At 26.5% G+C, this 19220-nt stretch overlaps 1 protein-coding gene across 2 annotated transcripts in view; it reads left to right on the top strand.

The window, feature by feature from the left end:
- The window catches only part of LOC117181883 (oxidative stress-induced growth inhibitor 1-like), a 46107-nt gene that overhangs the window by 20293 nt on the left and 6594 nt on the right, over nucleotides 1-19220 (top strand). Inside the window, exons 2-6 of one of the 2 annotated variants that reach the window (XM_033374899.1) lie at nucleotides 1211-1370; nucleotides 7517-7947; nucleotides 10597-10850; nucleotides 11001-11257; nucleotides 15118-15561. In XM_033374899.1, the coding sequence (XP_033230790.1) occupies nucleotides 1319-1370; nucleotides 7517-7947; nucleotides 10597-10850; nucleotides 11001-11257; nucleotides 15118-15561 (1438 nt within the window). In that variant the 5' untranslated portion in view covers nucleotides 1211-1318. Of the gene's footprint in view, nucleotides 1-1207; nucleotides 1371-7516; nucleotides 7948-10596; nucleotides 10851-11000; nucleotides 11258-15117; nucleotides 15562-19220 lie in introns of both variants that reach the window. The other variant, XM_033374898.1, reaches the window with a different exon arrangement.

Here is a 19220-nt window from a genome sequence, read left to right as displayed (position 1 = left end):
TCTCACTCTTTCCTTCGAACACCATAGTTTTTGTTTTATTTGCGTTAATTTTGAGGCCCATGCTCTTCATGCTTGCATCTAGTTTATTCAACATTCTTTGTCCATATAGAAAATTCGATGAATATTTCAAATATCTGTTTTATTTCAGAAAAATATATCACAAAAAAGAGATTGTTTAATAATTTATTATTTATGTTGTTTATTATTTTTTTCATAAGTAAAAAGTTAAAAATTTAAAAAAATATCGACTGTTTTTAGCAATTATCTAAAGATAGATAGTTATAAGCAATTATAAATTGCTTAAATAGTTATGTTTGTTACCCTGCAATGATTATTACCTCATTAGGTGAAAAGTTGACAAAAGTGGAAAATTTCTGGAAACCCGACAACTATCTAGAATTACTATTGTTTATAGGAGAAGATAGTCATAAACAATAATAATTTGTTTAAACGATTGTGTTAGTGAAATCGCAATTATTTTTACCTGGCTCTAAGTGACAAGTGAACAAATAGTTGAATATTTCAGAAAATACCACAACTTTCTAGCATCATTCAAAGAGAATGTTATTCAAATTAAAATCAATTATTTAAACAATTATGGTTTTTAACTTTAATTCATTATTATATCACCCTGATTGAGAGGAGGACTAAAATTGGAAAATTTTAGAAAAAACTGCAACTCTACCATAATTCTAAGAGAATATTAATATAAATAATAAAATAATATAAAATCGGAAAAACAGCTACTTTCTAACTCTATTTCAAGAGAAAGTTGCTAAACACAATAATAAACTGTTTAAACAATTTATGTAAACATCTCATTATCAGTTGAAAGTAGTATTTTATGTATAAGAAACAATTTGCATTTTTTTTTAAACGCAACAAAATCATTATGTATAATAATATCATAATTATTTCTGTATACATATATTTATTCTTTATGTGTAATTAGTATTTCTTTTGTGAATTCCCATGCAAATTTGGGGGTGATATATTTGTAAATTAAAAAAAAAATCTAATGCATTTTTGGACCACCCTAATGTAACCTATACTATTATACATATTTGTTAAATAACAACGATTTATATAAATTACACAACACTATTGTTTATCGATTATATAACAGTTACAGTTAAAGAAAAATTTATTTATAATAATTGAAACAGAATATAAATGATTTATTTATTTGTTTTACGTTTTTTCACAGAAGAACGTGATTTCACGAAAGGAATATTATTACTGGCGCTGCTGGGAATATCGGGCGAATCAAGGATTCCGATTCAGAGTGATTACCTAGCCAGAATCAAACTTTTTAAAAATGCAACAGGATTGTAACTTGGATAACGTTTACAAAGATGTGGTAGTCATTGGTTGGTTTAACAAAAATTATTTATCCTTTTATTAAGTAGTTTATTTAATTTCAATATATTACTAATGTAATATATTATTATACTGGTTATTCATTTGTTTTACATATATTTATTGTTATACTGATTTAATAATTTTTTTATTAATTATAATATCTCTCGGAGTACATTTTTGTTATTATTTGTATACTATCTTTCGAGAACTTTAATTTCAATTATCATATTATATCTAATTCATTATCAATGAAATGGCCTCAATCTCGACAAATCAAATAAGTGAATATTTGTGGAAAATTTTTAATCAGTCTCTTTAGAATATTGGAATGCGAAAATAGAAGAATAATCAAAGTTCGTCTTAGAAACGTATCATATCAAACAATGATAAGAATGCCGTCACAATTTTCCTATTCAAATACACACTATTCTGCTTTTTTTAAATTGATTTTTCCTTAGGATTGCATATTTCTGAACGTCCTTGGGCAAATTTTTTTATACGGAACTTATTATTTAAACAAATATTTTTCAAATTATGTTTTTTTTAAATTATTAACATTGAATATTTGATATTGTGAAAAACAAACATTACAAAATAAATTAAAAAATCAGACACCATGACTTTTAAAATATTTTTTTTTAATCACATGGAAAACAGCTAAATAGTAGTATTTTATCAAGTTAATTTTTTATCAACTGAAAATTGTTGGCAACAATAAATATTATGAACAAAAAACACGCTCTGAGCTTCTGAAAACAAGTTAATTTCTACTAAATCATGCAGCAAAGAACTAAGCAGTAATATTATATTAAGATATCAGCATCTTTAAATTGTTACTGCGAACAACAAATATTATACAGAAATAAAAAATAAACATTAGGCATTATTTTTTAATCATGTGGTAAACAGATAAATAGTGATATTCCATCGGAAAAATAACTCAGCAACAGAAAATTCCCGATTAAAAATTTAAAGTTGCTGATACATTGTGTTCTTGAGATATTACTATTTATGTATTTACTATATGATTAAGTCATATTTACCTATATTTACTTATAAAAACTATTCTTATAGAAAATTTAAACATTTTCAGTGGAGAACCTTTTTTACATTAAACACTGCATGAAATTATTTATTTATATCACTTAAATTAATTGCTTATAACTATTTTGTTCTAGTTAAGCAAAATTCTTTTCTTTAGCGATAAAATTAATAATTTAGAAATAGTTATTTTGTATGTTGTATTTGTTTAAATTATAAGTTAGAAAGTATGAAATTCAGAAATTTAGCCCCATTAATGTTCAGAAGCATTTAATTCTGAACATTTCCAAAAATAAAAATATTAAAATCGGTTAAGAATGGTGTAGATGCATGAAATTCAGATAATATATATTTTAATATTGCATGAAAATCTAAAAATTGTAATAATTTTAAAAAATGGTAATACTTCATTCCGGAGAAAAAAATTAATAAAATCGATCGAAATCCCTATTTAAAGAACTGGGCCGCTGGACCGGGAAAACGGAAAATGACCGGGACTTTTTTTTATTAGGAACTTGAAAATTTTTTAGAATAAAAATCTGTCAAAGTTTGATTTCAACAGTTTTTCCTTTAATAATTAGTTGAGTTTCTATATTTTTATTTATGATATAATTCAGTTAATAATGCGTCATTCAAAAATCTTTCACTCAGAAATGTTTCGTTTAAGACTTTAATTTTTAATCGTACATTTTTCATGTAAAGAATTTTTTAAATGCTGTTTTAAATACTTGAAAAAATAAAAAACTGGAAGCATTTTAAATCTAAAATTTTGATTAAATAACATTAAGTATGTTAAGGATTAACAAATGAAATAATAATTGATTTTACAAAACTATTCAGAATCTTGTTTTAATAATTTTCAGATTTTAAAGTTAAAAATTACTCTATTTCAATTGAAAAATCTTATTAGTTAAAGAATCGTAAGCGCTTGAATGAAATTTTATAAACTATTTTCAATTTAAAAATAACTTCAAAATAATCACAATTATAGGCGTTTTACAAATTAAAAATATTGTTTCAGTCTAAAATTTGAATATTTCTAATTAAGAAGAAAAACAATTGCTTAATATTTAAAAATGTTTGACAGTTTATTTAAAATCAGTAATTATAAATCAAATATTCAAAACTAAACAAAAAAACTTAAATTTGAACATTACAATTTTAACTGTTGTATTTCAAAAATTTAACTTACAAGTTAAATTGTTCAATATATATTAATGTATCATAAATATATATTGAACACCTATTATTCCTAGAAAAAATCCAAGTACGTTGAAGTGATATTCAGAGGGTCTGGAAAGATTGAAAATAATAAAAAAAATTATTATTGGAAATAATTTATACATATACCGACAAAACCCGGCTATTCGTACCAAAATTTTTGCGCCAATAGCCCACGGCCTAATTTGAAACAAAATATAGATTTTTGCTGATTTCGAACCCAAACTTTAAAAGATTTTTAAGAATGGTTAAAGGCTTAAACTTACATTTTCAAAAATTCCTAAGAAAATTGGAAATTACTTTTTACTTTGAAAAATTAATTTCAACAGAATATTTAAAAAGATTTGCAAAATTGTCCAAAATAAAACTGGAAGATTTTAAGGGAATATTGATATTTCCCAGGATTTACAAAAAAATCGCAAAGTTTTTAGGAATAATTTGAATCATTTTAAAGGATGATTAAAAGTTCTCATAAAACTTCAAAAATATAATTGAAAATTTGAAAAAATGTAAAACAGCATCTACATGTTTCAAGATGTAAAAATGAAAGTTTGAAGCTTTTTATGGATTTTTAAACTATACTATCGTGCATAAATTTACGACCAATTGAGACTCCGGATTTAATAACCACATATAAAATTTTACCGAGCGAAAAGCAAGTCCCTTGGAGGCTTCAAAACAAATTTTCGATTTTAAATTTTTAAAGGGCATATCCGGACGTGAAAGTTTATTGTGCATCTTTTTTCCCTAAACAAAAAGTTATAATTTTTGTAGTTTTCGAAATAAAGCCAAAAAACTGACTTTTTTGAAAAAGTCGATTTTAATCCGTTTTTCACTTCAACTCGTGATCATGCTTCAGTTTTTGAAATGTTTTAATACAAATTTCAGGGAATATGTTTTAGGATGTCCTTCGATTGACAATGTAATGGGAATTCAAATCCGTTGTTTTCAAAAATTGTTATTAATTTTTTTCTGATGCTCGGCGCGAATCGAACATTTGTACCAACGTTTCATTTAGCGAGGGAATTTTGAGCAGGCTAATAACTCTCGCCACAAAAATTCTGAGAAAGGTATAATGAAGTTTTTAGGAAAGTTTCAGATCAAAATATTTAATCGTTTAGGAGTAGTTCTGATTTTAGTGAACGTTAGTGCTGGAGTCTTTGAGCGTACTATGTACTCTGATACTTTCCATTGTGTCACGTTCTCTCGCTAATGAGTTGTTGCTTAAAATATGATATTATTAAATTTTTTAGTGAAAAACAGTTAAACGAAAATAAGTTAACAAAATGTTCACGAATTTTATTCAGTTTTCAATGTATTTTTCCGTTTTCTTTAGATTTAAATGTAGGATTCTCTTATGTACACCTAATGTTTACACCTCTATTCGGCTTAACCCGTAAGCGACCTTGAACATGCATTTTGAGTTGCTAGATTTGCAAATCTAGAGTTTCTAGAGTTGCAATTGCGAAGGCAATTGCAATTTTAATATATTCAAATGAAGTATGTCTAAATACCTTGTTTTTTTTTTGCTTTGCTAGTATTCCTAGCCCACTTTTTTTCATTTTTGGTTCTTTTTCTTCCTCTAGATGGAGTTTCTGGCAAACTCGATGACATTTACTTATTTAATTAATCACTTTCAACATTTATACATATATTAACTCAGAAATCAAATTCAATGTTCCCTATATTTTAAGAGACGTATGAGTTTTTCGAGTTAACCTTAAAAACAATCTGATGTGCAACATCCATTGATCAGTTGAAGACTAACTGATCTGTTTTATTTTTGAAACAGATTTAGCCAAATTGCAAGACAAGTTTGCATTGGTTTGTTTTTAAAATGTATGTTCAAGGTCGCTTACGGGTTAAGCCGAAAATAGGTGGAAACATTTGGTGTACATAAGAGAATCCTACTTTTAAATCTAAAGAAAACGGAAAAATACATTGAAAATTACATGAAATTCATGAATATTTTGTTAACATTTTTTCGTTTAACTGGTATGCCCTAAAAAATTGCATAATATCATATTTTAAGCAACAACTCACTAGCGAGAGAACGTGACACAGTGGAAAGTCTCAGAGTACATAGTACGCTCAAACACTCCAGCGCTGACGTTCACTAAAATCATAACTACACCTAAACTATCAAATATTTTGATCTGAAACTTTCCAGGAAACTTCATTACAACTTTCTACGCATTTTTGCGGCGAGAGTTATTAGCCTGCTCAAAATTTCCTCGCTAAACGAAACGCTGGAAGTTACAAATGTTCCATTCGCGCCGAGCATCAGGAAAAAATTAATAACAATTTTTGAGAACAACGGTTTTAAATTCCCATTGCATTTTCAATCGAAGGACATCCTAAAGTACATTCCCTGAAATTTTCATTAAAAATTTTCAAAAACTGTAGCACTGAGCACGAGTTGAAGTGAAAAACGGATTAAAATCGACTTTTTCAAAAAAAGTAAGTTTTTTGGCTTTATTTCGAAAACTACAAAAGCTACAGCTTTTTGTCTAGAGGGAAAAAGATGCGCAATAAAATTTCTAGTCCGCGTAGGTCCTTTAAAAATTTGAAATTTAAAATTTGTTTTGAAGCCTCCAAGGGACTTCCTCTTCTCTCGGTAAAATTTTATGTGTGGTAGTTATTGAATCCGGTCTCTCTCAATTTAATTTTAGTTATGTCAGAGCTAAAAAATTTTTCTTTTTCAAAGGATTGAATGCTCTCAAAATTATGTATAAAGTGAGCCCAGGATGAAGCCAATTTGGATATTTATTAAATAGATATTGCAAAAATAGAGTAAATTTCAATATTTGATTAAATTTTTAGTAACTTCCGTTATAACCAAAAAATTTTTCATTTTCTTGTGATCACCTTAAAGCTATTTTTATACAGTATCGAAGAAGCTTACAAGCATTGATAAAAAAAATCTTATCACAATGCAAGCATTTAAAGCTGGAAAAAATCGAAAACATCTTTTCTGTAGGCAAATAAAAATACAAATTGAACAAATATATATTTTAAGGGACTTTTATAGAAAGTTTATGGTTATATGTTTCATTTTATATAGACAATTTTGGAAGCATTCAACCCTTTGAAGAGAAGTGTTTAGTTTATAACAAAAATTTAACCGGTCCATTTTTAATATTTCGAGCTTAAAATTGCTTAAAATGATTCGCAGCTCAGTTTTTATTACTTGAAATGGAGAAATTTCTGGCCTTAGATTTCGAATTTTTCGATTTCATTGACCGTGAAAAATGTTCGCGAACATTTATTATAACGGCCGCCCTGCGTGTGAGATTTTATTATGTCATATCTGGAAAAAACTGTCCCAGCCAATGCTGATTAATTCGCTTGAAATGGTGATTGTCTGAGCACTTCCGCTCATCCGCTCAATCAGCACTGCCTAATTTTACCGCGAAAAATTCAAAAAGGATACTTTATAACCCTCAAACGGTACACTCCAACCGAACATACGTAAACGTTACAATGGTGCGAATTGGTTTATTTTCAATGTTAATATTAAATATTTAATATATTGAGCATATAATAAACAACTAGCATATATTACACATATTTAACATATATATTTCATATATATGGGGATAATCCGCTGCAGCTGTGCTTGCGTAAATACCCACAAAATGAAAAAACTTCTGGTGCGAATTCGCACCAATGTACCGTTTGATGGTTAAAGACAAAAAAAAGTTAACTTATTTAAAGAAATTTTATCAAGTTTTTAAACCAGTTTTTAATGCTGTCTTAATTTCGCAAAAAAAAACATTTACAAATATGCAACTCCCCCAATGCTGCGCTGACTGCAAAATCGATGAACTCCTCCTTTATGGAAGCAGATGAGGAAATAAAATAAAAAATTGTCTTGAATTTTATCGTTCAGGAAATGGGCCAAGTGGAATTTGTCTATCGTACATGTTCGCTGGAAACTGGCCTTATTATAATGGAGACCCGCATCCAAGCGATGAGATGCTTACTGCAAGATTGCGATACAGCATAGGAACTCAAACCCCGAATGGATTGGATCAGAAAGAGTTCAAGGAAAATGGACACCACTGTAGATGTCAAGACGGAAAACAAGGAAGGAACCTGGTGAACTGCACTCGAGAGGCTCTTGAAACTCTTTCTCTGGGATTGGAAGGTAGAGGAAGTAGACCTCTTGCCAGACTCATGGATCAGTTGCAACATCCTTGTACTGATGCTGGATTGGATATCCCAAGTCTTTTAACTTGGAAATCACCTGAAGAGTGTCCAGATCATAAAATCATCGACCATGTGGTCTTAGGAAAAGGACCACCTGGGGGAGCCTGGCATGTAAGTTAAAAATGCAACTGTAAGGCTGAAAATTAATTCGTCCGTGGCTGAGGATGCAACTGTTTTACTACAAATTTTTCTTTTTTGATTGAGAAATAATTTTTTCTGCTTAAAATTTCATTTTTGTTTGAAAATTTATGCATTTTGTTGCAAATTCGTATTTTGATTTAAAAAATTTTCTTATTGTTTGAAATCACATTCTTTTTGGTTTAAAATTCAACAGTTTGGTTGAAAAATAATCTGTTTTGGTTGAGTATATTCAATTATTTTTCTTCAAATTTGTCTTATTTAGTTTAGAAACAATTTTATCAACTCTAAATGTAATTATTTCATTTCTGGTTGAAAATTTCTGTTTGTAATTTGAAAATTTAACTATCTGTTTAAAAAATCGTATTTTGATAAAAAATTTCTTATTACTTGAAAATGCATCTTATTTGGTTTAAACTTCAATTGTTAGGTTACAAATTATTCTATTTTGGTTGAGGATTCAACTATTTGCCTGCGAATTATTCTTCTTTATTTTGGATTACAAATTTCTATTTTCTAGTTGAAAATTCAATTACTTGTTTCAAAATTGATATTTTTGTTGAAATTTTATCTCTTAATAGAAAGACAAATTCTCAGATCTTATTAAAATAGTTATTGGTTGAAGTATCAACTATTACATGTTCTGTTGAGAATTGATTTTTTTTCGTTCAAAAATCAACTGCTTGGTCTAAAGTTAAAAAACCTTGTTAGAAAATAATTATTGAGTATAAATAATATATTAATATAACTAAAAATTAAAATTCATATTTTTTCATAAAATTCATATTTTCGACTTAAAAAATGAACTGTTTTGAAGATAATTCGTCTTTTTCAATTAAAAATTCAACAATTTAGTAGAAAATTAAACGATTTTGTTGAAAATTATTTTTTTTTTAAATTGAAATTTTTTGTTAAAAATGAACTTTTTTTCTTGAAAATTCAACTGTTTTGTAGATAATTACACTTTTGCATGATTTTCTGTTGTTGAAGATTTATCATTGAAAATAAAAATTCATCTGTTTGGTTCAAAAATAACTTTTTTGTAGGAAGTTCATATTTTCGGGTTGAAAATTGAAATGTTTTCTAGATAAATCGCCTTTTTGGCTTGAGAATTCAACAATTTCGTAGAAAAATAGACTATTCGATTGAAAATTATTTTTTCACGCTTTTTTAAAATTTATATTGTTGTTAGAAAATAATTATTAAATATAAATAATATACTAATATAACAAAAAATTTAAATTAGTTTTTTTTTAATTTTTTCATAAAATTCATATTTTTGACTTAAAAAATCAACTTTTTTTAAGAAGTCTTGTTTGAGGTCTTTTTCGATTAAAAATTCAACAATTAATCTTTTTTGCTTCAAACTACAACAATTTTTTGAACAATTCGTCTTTATTGGTAAAAAATTATTCTCCTTGCTCGAAGATTCATCATTTTATCTGAAAATTCAACTATTTAGTTGTAAATTAACTTTTTTTAAATTCATATTTGTTTTTCATTTTTTTTTCACAAAATGCATATTTTTGGTTAAGAATGAACTTTTTTCTTGAAAATTCAATTCTTTTGTAGATAATTAATCTTTTTGCTTCAAACTACAACAATTTGGTGAACAATTCGACTTTATTGGTAAAAAATTAATCTCCTTGCTCAAGACTTCATCATTTTAGTTGAAAATTCAACTTATTAGTTTTAAATTAACTTTTTTTGTTTTAAAATCATATCTTTTGTTAAAAATTCAAATATTTGTCTAAAAATGCATTTTTATTTGGTTAAAAGTAGAACTACTTTATTAAACATTAATTTTTTTTAAGATACTCCTCTTTGGTTATCAATTTAACTATGTTGTTAAAAATTCGTTTTTTTAATTACTTTAAAAAAATATTAATTTTCGTTGAATTCAACTAGTTGAAAGTTCGTTTTCTTTTTCTTCAAAATAATTTTTTTGAACTGAAAGTTTAAAAATTACCTTTTTGGTTGTAAACTTATCTTTGTTAGTTGAAAATTCAACTATTTGACTGAAAAATTTCTCTTTCCTTATTGAAAATCAACTTTCTTGTTAAAAATTAATTTTTTTGGTTTAAAAGTCAAGTATTTTCTAAAAAATTTGACTTTTTATTTTGAAAAATAAACTCTTTTGTTGAAAATTCAGCTATTTGATTGAAAATGCAACTTTTTTCCTAAATACATCTTTTTTTGTAAAAAATTCAACTGTTTTATTGAAAATTGTTCCTTTTAGATTGAAAATTTATCTTTTATGCTACAGAAGTCATCATTCTTGATTGAAAATTCGTCTATTTATTTTAAAATTAAATTATTTTGTTAAAAATTAAACTATTTTGTAAAGATCATCTTTTTTGGTCGAAAATTTAACTGTTTCTTGACAAAATTCGTGCTTGTGGATTGACAATTCCTCTTCTATGATTGAAAATTAACATTTTTGGGGAAGATTCAAATATTTTGTTGAACATGCAATCTATTTCGATTTGAAATCGTAGGAATTTAAGGTGTTTCATACTGAATTCAATGTGGTATCTAAATCAATTTTATTCAAAAGAATTTATTTTCCCTAATTTTTCCCTATTTTCGTAAAAAATCACCCTATTTTGAAATTCTTTTTAGTCGCTGGATCCGAACGTTTTGACGATAAGTTTGAGTCGGTGGATGTCTCTCCCGGGTTTGGATTTGAGGCACTGGGAGTTACTCGTCGAGGCTGAAAAACAAAGAACAATTTTCGAAAATCGGGGCGACGGTTCCTGCTCGATCCAGGAAAAAATTAGTGCCTGCAAACCAGCGACCAGAGTTTCAATTGGCACAGTCGCTGCCTATTATAGAGATTATGTAACCAGGCAGGGCCTGGAAAAATATTTTCGATGGTCGGTGGTAGCCTTTTTTACAGTTGATAAAAAAAAACAATTTTATTATTATATTTGATTGCTTCTTATTTAAAATTCAACTTTCGGAATTTAATAGCCAATAAATATTTCTTTATAATTAACTTGATAGATATTTTCTTGCTTTTAAAGTGGAACGACGATAACATCAGTGACACCGAATCCTGGCATTAATGACAATGAGAAGGGATACGGTTGGTTGGTCCAAGGTTTTGAAAACGACAATGGCAGGACTTTTCGATACCGATGTAAAAAAGTCGTTCTTGCAACTGGTACAACGGACTCGTCGAATCGACTCGGAATTCCAGGAGAAAAAGCACACAGCGACTGGGTGACACACGATCTTAACGTACTCGAGTCCAGGCTCGATCAACTCGTCAGTCCACAAAGTAAAGATCTTTTAATCTTTTATTTTTTTCGGCAAACCTGCCAGTTACCTTTTTTTTTGAAGTCTCCTTTTTTTGAAGAATTTTTTCTTCTTATTTCTCCCCTTTCCTTTGTATTTGCCTCACATTTTATGGCAGATTTTAATTTAAAATTTAAGTCTTGCCGTCAATACTATATATTCATTAGACATTAAGCCTTCCAAAAAAAGAATTTATATTTAAATGCCTTAAAATTTAACAATATTAAATTGAAGGCTTTATAAAATTAAAAAATTGCACTTTTAAAATGTAAATTTCTCAAATTTCACGATTTTGTGAATAATTAATAAATTTTGACATTTAAATTTGAAAGTTTTCCTGTTAAAATGCTGAAATTTTATATTTTTAAGTTAGAAATTATTCAATTTTGAAATGGATCAAATTTGACAGCTGATGAATTTTTAGGGCTTTCAGCTAAATATCTAAATGTTGAAAGTATTTTTTAAATATAATTTGTATATATTCTTTAAAATAAAATGTTTTTAATTATGAATGTTTTTATTTTAAAGTTGTTAATTAATTAATTTAATTAATTGTCATTTAAGATTATCTAATTTTTAATGATTCAGTTTAAAATAGGTTTAATTTCCTGCTCATAAGTAACCTTTACTCTTTGAGTTTCGAAAGATTTGGTTTATTACGATTTAATTTTCGGTGCTTTCAATTGTAAGTCGCCTAATTTTAAGAGTTTTTGGTTTAAAACTCACTATAAAATTCTACAAAAAAATATTCGTAAGATAAAATTCCCAAAATGATGAAATTCTAGACAAATAAAAATTCCGAATAACAAAGTTCCAACAGTATAATATTATCGAATTTGAAAGTACCAGAAAGAAAATAAACGCTACAGGAAAATTTACTATTTATAAAACTCCCGAATCGAAATAATTAAAAAATTGTTTTAATAATAAATAATAAAAAATATATTTTCATTAATAAAAAGTATTTTATTTATTATTTAACCATTTTTCACGGTTTAGATTCGTAATATTCTATAATACTGCAATTTTTTTCGGGATTTTTCAGTTCTAAATTTTGATTCATTCAATTTTATATCTTCAAGTTGAGACATTTTAAGTTCGTAAATTTTGACAGGTCACCAAAAGTAATTTATTATTTAAGTGTTCGATTTGTTTTAATTAACGAATAATTATTATTAATGCTTTTATTCTTTCAATTTTAGAAAATATTTCTAAATTGAGAACGTTCCAAATCGAATAATTTAAAATTCAAATATTTCGAATTCTAAAATTTGTAATGGTTAAATTTTTCAAAACTATATGATCTCAAATTCGAAATATTATAATTTATTATTAACAATAAGAATCAGATTTAAATTGAAAATGTTACAAATTGTTTCAAAATCGAAGATTTTAAATTGGGAATGAAGTTTAATGTTCAATTTCTATAATACAGAAATATGTTTTAAAAAAATTTTATCAATTAAAATAAATTTAAATCGTTCAAAATAATTATAAAATTTGAGATCATAAGTTTAACAATTTTAAATTTGAATGATTCAAGATTATAGCGTTTGAAATTGAAGAATATTCTATTTCAAATGTAAATATTTTCAAAAGACACAATTTCCGAATAAAATATTTAAATAATATTTAACTCAATACCCATGTTCAAAATCAAACGTTCTTAGATTGAAATAATTTGAATTAAAAACATACCAAGTGGAACAATTTCAAAATAAAACATTCAAAAGTTGTTTTCCGAATATAAATCGTGTTTAAAATTAAAGGATTTCTCGTCGTACATGTCACCGTTTTTTATTTAAACATAGACTTTACACTCTTTCTTCTATTCCCCTTTTTTCCTCCTTTTTAAAAGATTTCCTCTTTTTCCTTTTTTTTTTTTAATATTTCCTCTCTTTTTTGAGAAATCATCTTTTTTGTTCAAAATTCAACTTCCGCCTAAAAAACTTGCTTAATATGAAAATTAATCTTTTCCGGGTTCAAATTCAACACTTTTCTAAAACATGTGACTTCTTAGCTTGAAAACTAAACTCTTAGGTTCATCTTCTTTGGTTGAAAATTCAAGTATTTAATTAAAAATTCGTGATTTTTGGTCGAATTTAAAAGTTTTTGATAAAAATTAAAAAATTTGATTTGGTTAAAAATTCTACTACTTAATTGAAAATTGAACTGATTTGTTAAAAATTAATTTTTGGTTGAATATTCATCCCTTTCGTTGAAAATTCAACTGTTTGGTCGAAAATTCATCTTTTTGGATCGAAAATTCATCTTTTTGGGTAGAAAAGTCATCTTTCATGGTTCACAATTTACTTTTTCGTTCCAAATTCTACTATCTTTTACAAAATTTGTCTTTTAAGTATGAAAATATTACCATTTGCTTGAAAACTCATCATTTTGGGTTTCAAGGTCAACAGTTTCCTAAAAAATCGGACTTTTTAGTGAAAAATCAACACTGTTGGTGAATTTAATATGCAGGGTGGCAGTTGGACCGGGAATTTATTAGACCGGGAAAATCCGGGAAAATGACAGCCAATTTTTTTCTGGATCGGGAATTTTACAAATTTTTAGAAAAAAAATTGATGCAAGTTTTATTTCAACCGTTTTTTAAACAATCAGTTGAATTTTTATCTTTTCAAATTATGATATCATTCAATCTACTATGCGTAATTCGAAAATATTTCATTTCGGATTTAAATTTATAAGTGTACGTTTTTCATTTAGAAATTTTTTAAATGCAATTTTAAAGAATCAAATGGGAATATAAATTATAATGATTTTTAAAATTCAACTATACATTAAGGATTAACTAGTGAGTAATAATTGATATTTCAAGACAATTCGGAATCAGTTCAAAATTTAATAAATTACCAGATTTTGTAAACTTTTTTCAATTTTAAAATTTTAAAATACTTATTTAGTCTGAAATTCGAAATTTTTTGATAAAGAAAAATAAAATAAATTTTGAACATTATAATTTCAATTCTTCTATCAGAAAAAAATTAAATTACAATTAAAATTGTTAAATTTTGATGTATAATAAATATCGCTCATCTATAATTCCTAGAAAAAAATTCGAATAAATTGAAGAGATTTAGACGATCTGAAAAGATTCAAAGCTAATTAAAAATTTGAAATAATTTTAACGAAATGTCTATATTTACCAACATAACCAGGCTATTCGTACTGAATTTTCGGTGCAAATGCCCCACGGCCTAATTTAGAAGCTTTTTAAGAATTATGAAAGGCTTGAAAAGAATAAAAAACATTTTCTTAAGATTCCTAGGAAAATTGAAGATTAATTTTTTAAACTAATTTTAAGAAAGAATTTAAAAAGATTAAACAAGATTTCCAAAATTGTCAAAAATGTTTCTGGAAGATTTTAAGCAAATATTTTGTTGTTTTGCATGATGTAAAAAAAATATGAGAAAGAATTCGAATCATTTTAAAAGATATTTCGAAGTTATGAAAAAAGTTCCAAAATAATTAAAAATTTGAATAAATGTAAAACAACATATAGATCTTTTAAGATTTTGAAATAAAATTTTGAAGCCTATTAAAGATTTTTATAACTATTTAAAATGAAAATAATTTAACTTTTAATTTAAGAAGTGTTCAGTTTGTAACAAAAATGTAATCGTTCATTTTTTAATGTTTCTAACTTCTTTTATTGAACGTGAAAAATGTTTTCGAACCGAGTAATGACCCTGAATTTTGTTATTAAATTAAAACGGCCACTCTGAATATGCTATCAATATTAATTTAATTCAAGTCTGAAAAGAGGAAATTTTGACTTGCCTAAATTGAAATAAAATGAAAATTCTCTGACGCTTTGCTTTCTAGGCTCATGTTCCATAATTGGTGAAACTGAAAAACCCAATGGACACTCTGTGGATCCGGTTTTGGTCGTTGGCGCAGGTTTAAGTGCAGCCGATGCGATAATGGCAGCCAGATTTCGAGGAATTCCGGTTCTCCACGCCTTTCGCGATTCCTCAAACGACTGGAGCAAAGAGAAGCAAGAAAGCATCAAATTGAATGGTAGCGGTCTTGATAGACTGCAGTGGCTTCCTGTTGGAATTTATCCGGAATATCACAAAGTCTATGAGATGATGGCAGATGGAGGAACGAATTATCCTCTCTACAAAGCTCTGCCTGGATATAATCTCATGGATGTGAATGCAAATAAGTCCAATGGAGATGGCAATCCAAAGGACAAGAGAGTCACTCTCTGTACTCCGGATGGCGAGTTGGTTTCGTACCGAGTCTCACTTGCTGCGATACTCATCGGTAAGAAATAGTTTATTATTACAACTTTAGTTTTTCACATATCCAAGAAATAATAATCTCTGCGAAGAATTTGGTCCAATTTTTATGAATAATCAGGGTGTCTACCTCAGTGCACCCGAATTGAGCCAAATCCAGTCATCACAGAGTGTCATCTATTCACCTTTTGTTACCTATTTTCAATTTTCTCATCATTTGTCACCTTTTTTCAGGAATTTGTCACCTTTTTCTCGTATTTTGAGATTTCTCATCTTTTGTCACCTTTTTTCAATTGAAAAAGTAACATTAAATTCAAAATTACAACTTGCACACCAAATACAGTTTTTATTACATTTTCCTAATAGACGAATCCTGAACCAAATGATCGAATTTTCAAACGGAGGAGATTTTTAATTTTTTATTTGAAAATATGAATGTTTTACAAGCCAGTTTAATTTTGAAGCAAGGAAGACGAATTTTCAACTAAAAATATGACTTTTCTAAAATAGCAGGCTTTTTACACAAAAAGGATGGATTTTCTATCCAAAAATATAAGTGTTCAATAAATCAGTTGAAATTTTTGATTAAAAAAAAGATTACTTTTCATGAAAATAGTTGAATTTTCAACCAAATAAGTAAAATTTCTAACCAAGAGATGAATTTTTAGCCAAAAGGTGATTTTTTTTAGCAAATAGTTGAATTTTCTACCCAAAAAGACGATTTTCCCAGTGAAAGAGAAATTTCAATCCAAAAAGGATGAATTTTCGACAAAAAAAATATGTCTTTTTAACAAAATAGTTGAATTCAGCTTAATTCTGGAACAGAAATATGATACTTTTTTGTTTTGTTTCTTATCAAACGAACTAACTTTCTCTCAAAAAAGATAAATTTTGAACCAAATAATAGATTTTTTTAACCAAGAGATTAATTTTAAACAAAAAAAGGTGACTTTTTAAAAAACTAGTGGAGTTTTCTATAAAATAATTGAACTTTTAACGTATTTGTGGAGTTTTGAACTAAACACCAAAAATATAATATTAGACTTCACTAAAAATTATTAAACTCTCTAACATAAAAGGTGAATTTGTAACAACTAAAAAAAAAGACGATTTTTCCACCAAAAGATAAATTTTCAACCAAAAAATATTAATTTTCTACAAAAGTAGAAATTTTTCACCAAAAACGACTGAGGATTAGACTATTTTATTGAAAATTAAAAAATTTGGTATAAAATTCAACTATTTGGTGCAAAATTAAACTTGTTTGTAGGAATTTCGTTCTTATTGCTGTTTTTTTAATTTAAAATTAATTTTTCTTGATAGAAATTCATCTACTTAATTTTTTGGTTAAAAATTGAACTTTTATGGTTTAAAAATGCAGACTATTGATCTTTTTTTCTTAAAAATTTAACCATTTGGTAACGGATTTAACTAAGAGTTAAAAAATTGAATGTGCTTGTAAAAAAATAGTTTTTTTTTTTTTTTAATTGAAAATTAGTTCTCAGTGGAAATTTTTCAGGGTGGTCGTTTTACTCGAAGAAAAAAAATTCCGGCTATCTCCCAGTTTACAACAAATTACAATGTGTCTGTCTTATTTAACAGTTTTTATCACCTATTTGCCACCTATTTCAGAAAAAATTGCCACCTATTCACCTTTTTTGACGAAAAATCGTATTTAGTTAATTCTGAGATCTTGAAGATTTTAAAACTGCATATTATTTTGCACTTGGGAAAATGGATCTTAACGTCGTGTACAGTGAGAAATTAAAAGGGTCGCTTATTTTCAATAGTCATAAATACAAGGAAGTGAGTGTACTTAAATCTACAGGACAAAAGAGTTAGCGATGCACACCAAAATTTGGATCATCATCCTGAGATTTACAATTGTATGTTCTATCATAATTTATTTTGTGTTTTTATTAAACAATGGTTAAAATTTAAAAGTTTATCATTCTTCTTAATTATATATAATAATTTTTATTTTTATATAATATGTAATTCCTCAGTTATGAATATTTATTATATATCAGGTTTAAAACAAAAGTTTTTAACTCTTGAAGCTAAATCTTTTTTTATTTAAAATTATAAGTACTGATCTGCAAAATTGAAATACTTGAAGTGGAATTTCAGGGGGGCCGCTGGACCGGGAAATGACAGTGAATTTTTTTTACCGGGAATTTTACAAATTTGTGGATGAAAAAACCTATCCACGTTCGATTTCAACCATTTTTAAATAATTAGTTGAATGTGTATGTTTTTCAGTCGTGCTGTTATTTAGCTTACAATATGTAATTCAAAATTTTTTTACTTTAAAAATTTTCCATTTAAAATTTTTATTTTTAAGCTTACATTTTTAATTTAAAGATTTTTTAAATGCTTTATTAAAGGCTTGCACAGATACAAGAAAAAAGCCTTTGTCGTTGAAAATTTTTGATAAAAAATTTTTTATTTAATAAATAAACAATATTTTTTATTTTATCAGTACTTTACGTAATAAAAAGCGAACAAAAACGATTTTAAATAAGTTCAAAATTTAAGAATTTACAGATTTGATCGTTAAAACTTTAAACGGTTTCAATTGGAAAGTCTTAGTCATTAAACAAATGTGATAAACTGAAGGTTTATAAACTATTTTCAACTTAAAAATAACTTCATAATAATATATTCTTAATCAAAGGATTTTACTAAATTTAAACTATTGTTTCACTCTAAAATATTCAATTTTTAACCCATTCAATTTGAAATTTTTAATTAAGAAAAAATTAATTATTAATATTTAGCAATATTTGAATTTTTTTGAGACAAGTAAATTGAAACCAAATATTTAAAATGCTTAATTTGTGAGTGAAATTTTTAAATTTTGATGTATAATATACAAATTAAAATTTGTATAAAAAATTTGAGTAATTTTAAGAGATATTTAGGAGTTTTAAAAAGATAAAAAATTATCATGCAAATTTTAGAAAGTTTGCTTAAAATCTTCTAGAATCTTTTTCGAAAATTTTGTTTAAATCTTTGAAAAATTTTTAAAATATTTTCTTAAAATAATTTTTCAAAAGGAAAAAATATTTTTAATTTTCCTAATAACACAGGACCACAAAAAAAAACAAAAGTGTCTGTGCAATTGACCAGACCTATATATTCTTATGTATTTTTCGACGCTGAATCCGAATTTGCAATAAAAAAGTAGGGTCCAGCTACTTTTTTATGGGGTTTTGCTCGAAAAACCTCATTTTTTACGGTTTTTTCATGGTTTTTTTTTTATAAAAAAAAATAAGGAAAAATTTTATTATTTTGACTTCAGAATCGAATTCTACGGGAAAAAATACATCGAAAACCATGTTTTGATTTTTTTTTTACAAAAATTTCAACCCACCATACGGCGATGAAAAGGCAGAAAATCGCGAAAAGTGAAAATTTGCTTCAAATTTTATTAAAATGACATTAAAATCAAGTTTTACGATTTTAAACCGATTTATAAACATTGAAAATACTTTACTGGGGGTTTTCGAGGTCGGTGATCACGAATTTTAAGTCATTTTTTTCAAAAAACAACACCTAGTCGGCGTAAGTGGACAATACACGTGATAAATTGATATTTTTTTCAAAAAATCGACGTTTTGGATACTGTTCTGGAGGTTTTCCACTACATGAATCACAAAACTAGAACTTTTTTCGACCCTT

Source organism: Belonocnema kinseyi, chromosome 10 (assembly GCF_010883055.1).
Source record: "Belonocnema kinseyi isolate 2016_QV_RU_SX_M_011 chromosome 10, B_treatae_v1, whole genome shotgun sequence".
NCBI lineage: Eukaryota > Metazoa > Arthropoda > Insecta > Hymenoptera > Cynipidae > Belonocnema > Belonocnema kinseyi.
This window is presented reverse-complemented; position numbering and strand designations above follow the sequence as displayed.